General features: G+C 49.4%; 1 protein-coding gene across 4 annotated transcripts in view; it reads left to right on the top strand.

Annotated features, from left to right (window-relative positions):
* plxna4 (plexin A4) overlaps window positions 1-12,500 on the top strand; it is a 270,310-nt gene that overhangs the window by 13,035 nt on the left and 244,775 nt on the right. For all 4 annotated transcript variants that reach the window (XM_084448068.1, XM_084448066.1, XM_084448067.1 and 1 more), the window contains exon 2: window positions 11,939-12,500. This exon is cut by the window's right edge and continues 784 nt beyond it. In XM_084448068.1, the coding sequence (XP_084304194.1) occupies window positions 12,040-12,500 (461 nt within the window). In that variant the 5' untranslated portion in view covers window positions 11,939-12,039. The remainder of the gene's footprint in view (window positions 1-11,938) is intronic.

Here is a 12,500-nt window from a genome sequence, read left to right as displayed (position 1 = left end):
GTACTTATGCAAGCTCTGCTTTTTTTCTCTTCCTTAGAGCCACTTGAGAATTTTTAGCCCCACCCACACACACACACACACGCATTGGCGATTTTATAGGGGGGGCAGGGGCCTGATTGGACAGCCCAACTCTGCTCAGATTCTTAAAAAAAAAAAAAAAAAAGTTTTTTTTTTTTTTTACTAATTAACACAATTATTAAATACATAATTGTGGTTTGTACCAGTTTGTGTTAGATCATCATTAATTTTAAAAGTGTATTTATTACTTAAACTAGGCTACCTTTAAAAAAATATATATATTCATAATCCACTAATGGCACAACTCGTCCGTCGAAAAAAATGAGATCTGACTGTACTGCTCAGTGCTCAACAAGCTACAACTAGCCAACCTGCTCATAATGGCAAAAAGAGCTATAAAAACAATTTACCACTTCTTCATAAAATAAAATAAAATCTGGCAATGCTAATGAAGAAGCTACCACTCGAAATGACAGCGCAGCAGGTGCAATCAAATGCAGAAGTGCTCCAGAGGCTATCGGAGCTAGCACTAGCACTAGCAACATCACCATCGGCGAGGAAGCTAGCACCAGCAGGCAGTTGCAGTTTGATGTTGGGTATGGCCTAGTGCTCGGTCATAAAGTCATATTGACATGCTCGTGGTGTCTAGATGAAGTTTGATGCGTTGTGCATATTGAATTGTCATACGGATTTCTTATTAGCATACTGTTCACAACTGGTATTCTTTGTAAATAGATGGGACGAGACGGCAGAACTGTTTTTTTTTTTTTCTCACGTCAAAATGTTGCCCCCCCTACTCTCAGAGGGTAAAATCGCCTATGCACACACGCACACGCACACGCACACACACGCACGCACGCACGCACGCACGCACGCACGCACACACACACACACACACACACACACACACACACACACACACACACACACACACACACACACACACAGTCTTTCTCTCCCTCACAGTTCTTCTCCTCCTCTCGGGCGAAGGCCCAGCGTGTGATTTGTCACCTTTCCTCCCCGAGTGCGGGAGAAAATGGCCTTCCTCCGGCGCAGACGGACGCTTTTGACAGATTCTGTCAAACGACTCATTTTTCAGTTTTTGGAGACTATTACCGCTGGCTGCGCATCCCCGCGCCTGTCTGTCCTCTCATCTTCAGTCACATCCCGTTCTCTGTCTGTTCAGAACCCTGGGTTTGGTTTATGTACTGGGTATGGGAGCTCTGTATTAAATGGGCCCAAGATAGATAGATAGACGTCATCTTTATTGATCCCCCAGGGGGGAATCCTGTAAATCTTACAGTATATTAAGCCATTTTGAGCTACATTAAAATGATTGTACTTATTGAGCATGCGTATTGTTGAGTATGCAGAGTGTTGTTGTGATTTGATTAGGACTGGAGTCGGTGGAGCAGCTGGCCTCATTTGATTTGTAGGTTTGCACATATGGAGTTGAGGTCTTGAACTCATTCCTCTTTCTTCATCGTGTAACCACAGAGGAGTATTAGGGAATGGTGATCCATGCTGTCAGGAGCCTTCTCTGACCCCATGACCTACTGATGACAGCTCCATGCAGACGTGTGTGTGTGTGTGTTTGTGTGTGTGTGTGTGTGTGTGTGTGTATGTGTGTGTGTGTGTGTGTGTCGGAGGGTTGGCTGGGATGGATAGACTACTACAGACCAATCTGTTTCCTTTGTACTGCTCAGCGTGATCCTCAGCTCATTCCAGCAGTCTCTCGCACTCACACACACACACACACACACACACACACACACACACACACACACACACACACACACACACACACACACACACACACACACACACACACACAGAAGCACACGCAAATTCACAAATCCTCACCGGGATATCCGTATATCCAGATGCATACCTCTATGCACGCACTCGCCCACGATTGAGAGAAATAAATTACAAGTTCAGTTTAACGGTTTAATAATCACCATTAATCCGGTGATGATCAGGCCTTCATGTCTAAGAAGTTAATCTTGTAGGTCAAGTCTGCTTAGCTCCACCATGCAGCCAGGGTTAGAGAGAGGGAGAGGGAGAGAGAGAGAGAGAGAGAGAGGGAGAGAGAGAGAGAGAGAGGGAGAGAGAGAGAGAGAGGGAGAGAGAGAGAGAGAAAGAAAGAGAGAGAATGAGAGAGAGAGAGGGAGGGGGGGGGGGTTGACAGAGAGAGTGAAAGATAGGGGTATCGATTACTGATTGCTGCTCTGTAATAATATAACATTCCACTCTGTTTTGGACAGACTTGATCTATAACCATCCTGTCAACATTTGCCTGGCGGCGTAAACCATTCAGTTTGACGCTGAGAGATTGATGTTGTTTACCTGTTCTTAGCACAAGCTGTAACCAGTTGGAGAAAAAAAATAAAAAATGGATTTTTCCCCCCATACAATTCAGTATATTTTTGCGTCAAGCCAACATCAGAACACCTGACACATACTGTAGTGACGGGCACACTTCAAAACATTTTTGGTTATTGCGCTTTGAACATAAAAAGACAGTTCGGTGACTCAGCTAGGTGGTTATTTGAGTAAAGAGTACGGCTTTCTGGTGTCTTTTGTTCTTTTGGTTAGTGGTTTGTACCCGTTTGACTCCACGGCTCCCTGTTTCCCATATCGGATTCATCAAACGCTGGCTATTAAAATGCAGCTGTGTGTCAGTTCCCCTCCAGGCTACAACTGTCAGTCAGAAGGTCTGTGTCTCATCCTGTATCTAGAACAACAGCCAGGCCTCCGCTGAACCTTGGCCCCCCAGGCTTCAAACCCGACTCCCGGCGCTTTCCACCGCTTCTTTCTGCCTCTCGCTCTGCTCTCCTCTCTCTTTTTCTCTTTTACTCACTCGTTCGCTGTTTGGACTTCGTCCGGTGACACTCAACAACAGCAGCTCAACGTCTTAGCGTAGCTCATCACTCTGGTTTTCATCTTCACAGAGAGAAATGCTACCCCAACTGCTTTTAGTGTAAGTCCAACGGAGCCCTCCCTTGGTCCATCCCTCATCGTTGGCTCTGCTGTTGTTGTCGTCAACAGGCTTCACCCCCCCCCCCCCCCCCCACCTGAATATCCCACATAAGCGGTTTATTATGAGGTTGGGGGGCTATAAGGTGGGCGGTGTGCACCGTTATGATCCCTGATTTATGGCCTGTCTCAGTGGCATTGACTTGCCTCAGTATTGCACATGTGTGCGTGTGTGCGTGTGTGTGTGTGTGCGTGTGTGTGTGCGCGGTGGGGGGTTTGTGGGGAGACAACATGGGGAGAGACATCAACTGTAGGAAACCCACCCGAAATGAAACGGCACAGCTATGAACCCCCCCCCCCAACACACACACACACACACAGTCCCCCCTCCCCCCCATCCCCGGCTTGAGCTCACGAAAGCTAGGAGTCTGTATTTGTGTATGCGCATGTGCATTTGTAGGGATGTATGTTGTGCTTGTACATGGATAGCGCTGTATGTGAATGGAGGGTTTATGTGTGTGTGTGCGCGTATTTGTGTGTCTGTGTGTGTGTTTGTGTGTGTGTCTGTGTGGTTGTTCGTGTGTGTGTGTGTGTGTCACCTGGTTGTTGAGCGGTGGGTACTGCCGTCTCATCAATAACACTATCCAGGCCAAACTGCTTCCCTAGTCCCCCAAACCACTACAGACGCAACTCAGTCACCATCTATAGCAGTACACTCAAACCCGAGTCACACACACATCATTCATTTCAGTGTGAAGTCGGGAGAGGAGGATTGGACGGGGGGGGACAGGGATGAGGGAGGATTTGAGACGGAGAGAAAGAACGTGTCGTGACTTAAGATGGCATCGAGCCACTCGGGCGCCAGCCATTGAGGGAGAGCTGAACTGTGGACGCGCTCTGCCTTCCCGCCTGCTGGCTAGTGCAGGAACTAGGGGGTTAGGTAGGTGAGAGGAGAGAGGAGAGAGGAGAGAGGGAGGGAGGGAGGGAGGGAGGGAGGAGAGATGAGAGAGGGAGGGAGGGAGAGAAAGATATCCTGAAGATGTTCTGTAAAAGCAACTGTTACCTAACAGTATATCCTCTTTCTACACCATTGGAGGAAGCGATTTCTTTCTTAGATTTTGTTACAGACCCAACCTGTTTAACTTTAAGGAGGGAGAGAGAGAGAGAGAAGGATGAAGGCAGACCAGAGGAGAGGATGAAGGAGGGAGAGAGAGAGAGAGAAGGATGAAGGCAGACCGGACCAGAGGACAGTAGGCCAGCAGATGTCAACCATTCCCCTCAGATCCGCTGGATTTGTCTGGCCGGCGGCTCCGTTCGCTTTGTGAAATACACATTCTAGGAAAAACGTTGTGTTCAGTATAGCAGCTACAGTAATACCAACCAGTGATGTGTAACTCTCGGCTGATATTATTGCAACTTCCTACACAATCCTTCTGAGACACATTTCGATGATGCCCATCGCACACTTAAGATTTAACTTTACAGTAAGTAATTGACGAAAAGTACAATTTGGCCTATGAAGTTCTCCCTACAGCCTATGGAAGTGACTAGAACAAACAGGCTGTTGATCGTCTCCACGCTAATATGAGTTTCAACCCACGGCCTCAAATGCATCAGACGGATATTAACTGGACACAGATGAGTCATTGAAGGCTCATCATGGAAATGGGATTATTTGATCTTCCTGTCTGATTAGGGCGTCTAATCTGCATTGATGGCTGCGTTGTTGTTGGTTTGTTTATGTAGCCATATGGGAACATGACCGGTTGGTATAATTGAATAGGGGGCTTTATCAAGTCCCAGTAATGGCTCTCTCAGGTGCCCTCCGCGTCCCTGCAGAGGCCACGCCCACCCAGGAAGCAGGCCAGCGTCTAACCCAATAAGGGCAGAGCTGCTGACAGGGGGCCCGGTGGCTGTTCAACGGCCCTGCTAATGCCATTACGGACTCTCTATCTGTGCTGATAACACACTTGGCGGACGTCAGACCGCTGCCCGCTTGATAAGAGTAGAGCCCAACGTGAGCCAAGAGTGTGTGTGTAGTGTGGGTGTAGTATGTAGTGTGTGTGTGTGTGTGTGTGTGTGTGTGTGTGTGTGTGTGTATAGCCTGGATGTGACCTTAATCTGAAACGGACTCTACTGAGTGCCTTGCTCTCCAAGGACACTGGCACCGACTCTCTGGAGAATGTTGTTGTGTTTTATACACACACACACACGCGCACACACACACACACACACACACACACACACACACACACACACACACACACACGCACACACACACACACACACACACACACACACACACAAACATTTAATTTAAAAACCAGGCAGAATTTGGCAGGCAAGAGAATACGAATAAGAGAGAGAGTTGTGTGTGCCTGTGCGTGTGCGTGCGTGCGTGCGTGTGTGTGTATAAACGAGAGTGTGTGAGTGTTTCTTCTTAGGAGGATTAGAGGCTCTCTGATCAGAGAGTGTGAGGGATGGAGATGAAGGAGGGAGAGAGAGAGAGAAGGATGAAGGCAGACCGGACCAGAGGAGAGGATGAAGGAGGGAGAGAGAGAGAGAGAAGGATGAAGGCAGACCAGAGGAGAGGATGAAGGAGGGAGAGAGAGAGAGAAGGATGAAGGAGGGAGAGAGAGAGAGAAGGATGAAGGCAGACCGGACCAGAGGACAGTAGGCCAGCAGATGTCAACCATTCCCCTCAGATCCGCTGGATTTGTCTGGCCGGCTCCGTTCGCTTTGTGAAATACACATTCTAGGAAAAACGTTGTGTTCAGTATAGCAGCTACAGTAATACCAACCAGTGATGTGTAACTCTCGGCTGATACTATTGCAACTTCCTACACAATCCTTCTGAGACACATTTCGATGATGCCCATCGCACACTTAAGATTTTTAATCATGACGAGAAGATTGGCTCACTTGTATAAAATGTACCTTGGCAGTACACCATTGATATAATCTTCATCCATTCTTTATAATATCAACAGCTCAATCCTGGATTAGGCCTCTTCTCCTAATCCTGATTTTACTGTAATATCTTTTGACGGTAATCTCCAGCTCTAATCCATGTCTTCATGTTCAGCACAGAGGATGTCCCATCCTGTCCCTCTCTTTCCCCTCCTCATTTCCCCTCCTCTCCTCCTTGTGCTCTCTCTCTCTCTCTCTCTCTCTCTCTCCCCCCCAACTCTCTCTCTCTCTCTCCCTCTCTCTCTCTCTCCCTCCCCCAACTCTCTCTCTCTCTCTCTCTCCTCCCCCCCCCCAACTCTCTCTCTCTCTCTCTCTCTCTCCCCCCCCCCAACTCTCTCTCTCTCTCTCTCTCTCTCCCCCCCCAACTCTCTCTCTCTCTCTCCCTCTCTCTCTCTCTCCCTCCCCCAACTCTCTCTCTCTCTCTCTCTCTCCCCCCCCCCAACTCTCTCTCTCTCTCTCTCTCTCCCCCCCCCCCCAACTCTCTCTCTCTCTCTCTCTCTCTCTCTCTCTCCCCTCCTGGTCTTGTGGGCTGGGCGTTCCATCTGTCTGTGTGTGGCAACAGGACAGCTCAGCCCAGTTAAGATGGGTGTGTATTAATGAGACCTGATCATTACGCGTGCGTGCGTACACGCATGTGTGTGAGTGCGCGCCTGTGTGTGTTTATTTGTGTGTGCGCGTATGTGTGTGCTTGTGTGTGTGTGTGCACGTATGCGTGTGTGTGTTGTCTGTGTGTGTGTGTGTTTGTTTGTGTGAGTGTACACGTATGTGTGTGTGTGTATGTCTGTGCGCAAGACCTATAATAATGAGTTGTGGATCCCCTCTGTCCCAGGGTAATGCTTCCAGCACACTAGGCAGGATCAGTCCTGTGTGGTTCAGGGAGCTGTTCACTGCTGCGTTTGAGACCTGTGTTGTTTTGGCAGCTCCAGGGGACTTTGCTGTGTAATTGGGATGTTACAGTATGCCTGTGGGTGGCGTAATATGTGTTTTGGTCTGTGTGTGTGTGTTTGTCTGTGTATTTTCCATGTTGTGTAATGGTTTTCCTTATGTGTGTTTGATTGTGTATGGTTGAGTGTGTGTGTGTGTGTGTGTGTGTGTTTGTCTGTGTATTTTTCATGTTTATGTAATTGTTTTCCTTATGTGTTTTTGATTGTGTATGGTTGAGTGTGTTGTCCCTGGTGAGTGCAGGGACGGAGAGGGACTTGTCCCTGGCTCTGTGTAGGATGCGTAGTGACGGTTTCCCTCGGATGAGAGCCAGGGCTCAGCGGGAGCTCTGGGTCTCAGTGTGTGTATCTGTGCCAGTCGTCCACCGCGCCTCCTCCGCCCACGGACACAGCGCTGACTGACCACCTGGTCGGGTGTTTACACCCTCAACGTGTAAGCACTTGTGCAGCTTTCAGTAGAATTTCCAACTTCATAGTGAGGCACTGTTTTCTCTCCCCCTCTCTCTCTCCCTCTCTCTCTCTCTCTCTAGCCTTGGAAACCCATGGTTCTTGAGAATAGTGGCCTATAGGGCAGAAGCCTATCTCCTGATTTCTTAGCGTGAGGCAGCTTGGGACTTACCCCCAATCCAACCAAGCAGGGAGGCATAGGGTACCATTTCTATAGTCTTTGGTATGACTTGGCCGGGGATCAAACCCCCAACCTCCCAATCTTAGGGCGGACACTCTAACCACAAGGCCACTGAGCTGGTATTGTCCTTTGCTGGTATTATCCTTTTGTATTATAACCAAATCTGTTTACCTGTTTAACTCTCATTCCACTCTGTTGTTGTAGTTGTCTGTTGTTGCAGCTTCCCCTCCTTCATGTTACCCCCTTGACACATTAACACCAGATACAAGTCTGTAAAGATCTGAATGTTTTGTTTTTGTGAAGGTAAAGGATTATACCGTAATTACCCTACTCCCCCCCCCCCCACACACACATACTCGTCGGCTGCTAATCCTATTCGATTCATACGTTTTGGGTATGATATTTTGGAGAAGTTTTGACATTCAGAGAAATGATCTGTTCACACGAGTCTTGGCAGCTTTAATGCGTAACAACCTGTGGTACAGTATATTCACTGCTCCAAGTCATCCTCCTTCACACAATAAATTAGCTTGCGAGAAAATATGTGTGTGTGTGTGTGTTTGGGTTCAAATTTGTTTGGCTGGAATTTTCAAACACCCCCCCCGGCCCCCCAGAAACAAACAAGCAACCAAATAACTTTTGAAGTGTGGCCTCAACTCAGGTTCTCATAGCTGGGAGCCAGACCGAGGCTCATCAATATGGCTTGCGCAAGGGAGGAGACGTTTAGATGTTGGAAAAACTGAATATTGGCAAGGCGGACGGAGGGGGGTTGGGGTGGTAGAGAGAGAGAGAGAGAGAGGGGAGAGAGAGAGAGGAGAGAGAGAGAGAGGGGAGAGAGAGAGAGAGAGAGGGGAGAGAGAGAGAGAGAGGGGAGAGAGAGCGCGTCGAGCCTCCTCCTGTGTGCGTAACCTTGACAATACCTCTTCACCTGTTTGGCACCAGGCAGCTCAGACAGATCGATATTTATGCTGCTTGTTTGTTTTTACTGGTTGTCTTTCTTTTTTCTTTTTCTTTTTTTTTACATCTCCACTTCATCCTCCTCAAAAATAAACCTGGCACGAGACTGCATCACGTGATGCTGCTGGCGTGCTGTTTACCGTCCTCCCCGTCTCCCCTGGAAACTAGATAATACCTTTAATTGGGTTGGTCACACTGCGGGAATGTTAATACATGCGCTGCTTTTTCTCCCTGTTAGAGAGTGTTTAGAACCTCCTATTTGGCTGTGATAGCATAGACCCCCTCAAAAAATGGAATGAAAATCATAAACATAGCAATTAAATCGGGAAAAGCATCATTTAGACACTCAAACACACACACACACACACACACATACACACACACACACACATACACACACACACACACACACACAGACACTCTGATCTTCCAGTGCGTGGTGATTTTGCCCTCGTTTGCAGAGAAGAGTAAGAGCGAACGTGGCATCAAACATGAATTCATTAGCACCCTTTGATGTTTTGCGCAGCGTGTGGTCTGGGTTTCTATGTATGCGTGATTTTCCGGGGGCAGATCTGGCATGCGGCAGGCTATCTACAGTACAGACAGACACAGGCACACACACACACACACACACACACACACACACGGTCACATGGAGGTCACAGGAGTTGGGCTCATCACGCGTTGACACTCTAAGGGCCACAGGGGGTCACCTTTTGTCATTCTACGACTGGAACTTTTTCCATCCCTCACCAGCCAATTAGCAGCACCCCTTTTTGTACACCAATGCGCCGCACAGAATGTATCTCCTACATACTGTACTGTACGTGGTACACATATTCCTTGTTTATGCAGTGTTACGCCCACAAGTATCCTTCAAGCATCTCCAAAATGCAACAGCAACATAGCGTTCCCTCTCTCTCTCTCTCTTCTCTCTCTCTCTCTCTCTCTCTCTCTCTCTTTCTATCTCTCTCTCTCTCTCTCTCTCACGCTGCCTCATTATAACAGCTTTGCATGCGAGTGGGTGAGAGGGGAATAAGCTCACACGCAGCGCGCGCTGGATACAAACGGCATGTTTGAATATTCAAGGCCGGGGTGATGTACGACGTGCACTCTGGCGCCGAAAACCGATGCCGGATCTAATTAATGGCGTGCGCGGCCAACCGGCGAGCAAAGACAAATAGGAGCTAAACGAGCTTCCCTGATGGGCGGGATAATTGCCGTGTCACAGACGGATTCGGGTCGCGAACGCCCGCATCCGGAAGCTGCCGGGTTATTTATGTGTTTTTGATGTGTGTGTGTGTGTGTGTGTGTGTGTGTGTGTGCGTGCGTGTGTGTGTGTGTGTGTGCGTGCATGCATGTGTGTGTGTGTGCGTGTGTATGTGTTTGTGTTTGAGGGAGGGAGAAACATGTGTTTGCACACACGCGTACAGCAGCTGCACACCCTGGAGAGACCTATAAGCAGTCTATATACTACATGGCGGCACGACAGGCTCGGTGGCACGTTGCACCGCCTTCCTCCTTCTCTTCTAATTATAACCCACCGCTGAATCAAGTTGTCAAGGTATTCCAGGGGAGCGCTCTGTTATGGAGGTACCCTTATTCCCCACTGGTGACGGCGGAGCTGGATGATCAGTGCAGCTTCCTATGTCAGATTAATATCACAGAAGCTCCTTATTTTTAGACCATACGTGGAGGGACCCCGTACCTTTTCATTGCTGCTTAAGCATCCCTGCGTTAGCTTGCCCTTCTCTCACTGAGCACACCTACTTTCCTCTGTCACCGGGAAATTATTACACTCTCTCTCACACACACACACACACACACACACACACATGCACACACACACACACACACACACACACACACACACACACATACTCTCACTATCACACGCACTACATACACAACACCCCAGACAGTAATCCTCCCTCCCTATCTCCCAGTCTCGTCCTGTGTGATGTGTTAACGGCCTGTCTGATGTGCGCTGCGCTCTCGGAGGCGGGTGTGATCGGGCTGAGATAGGGTCGAGCCCGACCCGGTAAACACCTCATCATCAGCGGGTTCGCTCCACTGATGAGGCGCCCAGGCCCGATATCCAGGCCCAGCTGGCGGTGGATCAGATGGAGATGAGAGCTGACCTACTGTAAGACCGACACATGGCGAACAGCGTGTGGAAGTGGAAGATAAGATAGCGGCGCCTCGTCCCCGACGCGTCTTAATACGTGACCTCCAGATTCTATCCCAGCTGTGTTTTGACCGTGTTCCATATAGGTAGCAGGATAGAAGCCTATGATGGATGGATGATGAATGAGGTGTGTGTGTGTGTGTGTGTGTGTGTGTGTGTGTGTGTGTGTGTGTGTGTGTGAGTGTCAGCTGTGTTGTTGGGGCTAGCCCTGGATACCAACAGGGTGAACGCCTGACGCACACCTGATCTCGAGGGAAGACTAATGAGGAAGAGAAGGGCAGGAGATCACCGTGTTTACAGGATGTGCTCTCTTCATTTCCTCTGTGTGTGTGTTGTGTTGTGTGTGTGTGTGTGTGTGTGTGAGCGTGTGTGTGAGCCTGCAGACTGTTTGTTTTTGTGGATGTTGTATATGTTTGTGAATTATATATTTGTGTGTGTTTGTGTATGTGTACGATTTTGAATTTTGTAGTACGCCTGTCCACAGGACAGAACAGAGTGGTGTCTGTGTGTGTGTGTGTGTGTGTGTTTGTGTGTGTGTGTGTGTGTGTGTGTGTGTGCGTGTGTGTGTAGGGGGGGTGGGCCAACTAAAGAGCAGTATCGCTGAGCTGACAAATGACTCAAGGACTGATGGGGGCTTGGTTCTGCAACCACTTGCATTTCCTCCTAATTGCTCCACCTCTGCCCGTAAACCTAGCATGTGTGTTTGTGTGTGTGTGTGTGTGTGTGTGCGTGTACGAAGGTGTTTATGCATGTGCAAGCGTGTTAGAGAGAGCAGTTTGTCTCTCTCATCGCAGTGTCAGCAGGTGAGAGGAGTACTATCGGGAGAAAAGAGAGAAATCGCCAAAGCATGCAAATTGCACTGTGAGGGGGGGAATCAATTAGGAGCGGAGCGGTGGGGGGGGCAGAGAGACGGTACAGGTCCATACTGATAACCTCCCCCGAGGACTATGCTTTATGCCCCCCCCCCCCCCCCCCCCCTCCTTCCACGACTCCACCTATTCAGGGCTCTCACAAATACTGTCCTTTCAGACTCTACCTGTCTTTCTCTCAGTCAGTCTCTAATCATAGATGGTTGTGATAAGGCTGGAGTCTCCACTGTGTGCCTTTTTGATCTTCACAGCCTTTATGCATGGACTTGCTCTATTTTCGGAGTTAGAGAGACTGCGTAGTGCATACTACATGTGTTTTGCATATGGACAGCAACGTGTCGGCCATGTTTGGTGCTCCAGTCTCACAACTGCCTTCTCTTTGTTCCAGGTACATAATGTCCTCCACCCCAAGAGAAGCCTGAGCCCGGATTGGCTGAGTACTGGACCGTGCCCCTTCCTGCCCTTGCGACGCGCACCCCGACCTGGACAATGGAGTCCCACGGCAGGACACGGACCCGCCTCGCCCTCTGCTGCTTCCTGGCCACCCTGGCGCTTCCTGTGACATCGTCGACAGTGGTCCGATCCCCGCAGCCCCACGCGGCCGGCACTCAGGTCGTGACCGCCTCGCTCGAGGTCGAGGAGTACTCTTCGTTCCGCGCCGAGAACCCCGAGTGGACCTTCAACCACCTCGCAGTGGACTACCGCAACGGGAACGTTTACCTCGGAGCGGTCAACCGCATCTACAAACTGTCCCCGGACCTTGAGGTCCAGGTGTCGCACCAGACCGGACCGGACGAGGACAACCGCAAGTGCTACCCGCCGCGCATCGTCCAGCCCTGCAGTGAGCCGCTGTCGATGACCAACAATGTCAACAAGATGCTGCTGATGGACTACAGGGAGAACCGCCTGCTGGCCTGCGGGAGCCTCTACCAAGGCATCTGCAAGCTGCT

The sequence above is a fragment of the Borostomias antarcticus genome (genome assembly GCF_949987555.1).
Source record: "Borostomias antarcticus genome assembly, chromosome: 13".
NCBI classification, from domain to species: domain Eukaryota; kingdom Metazoa; phylum Chordata; class Actinopteri; order Stomiiformes; family Stomiidae; genus Borostomias; species Borostomias antarcticus.
The sequence above is the reverse complement of the archived record's forward strand: the minus strand, read 5'-3'. Positions and strand labels throughout refer to the sequence as shown.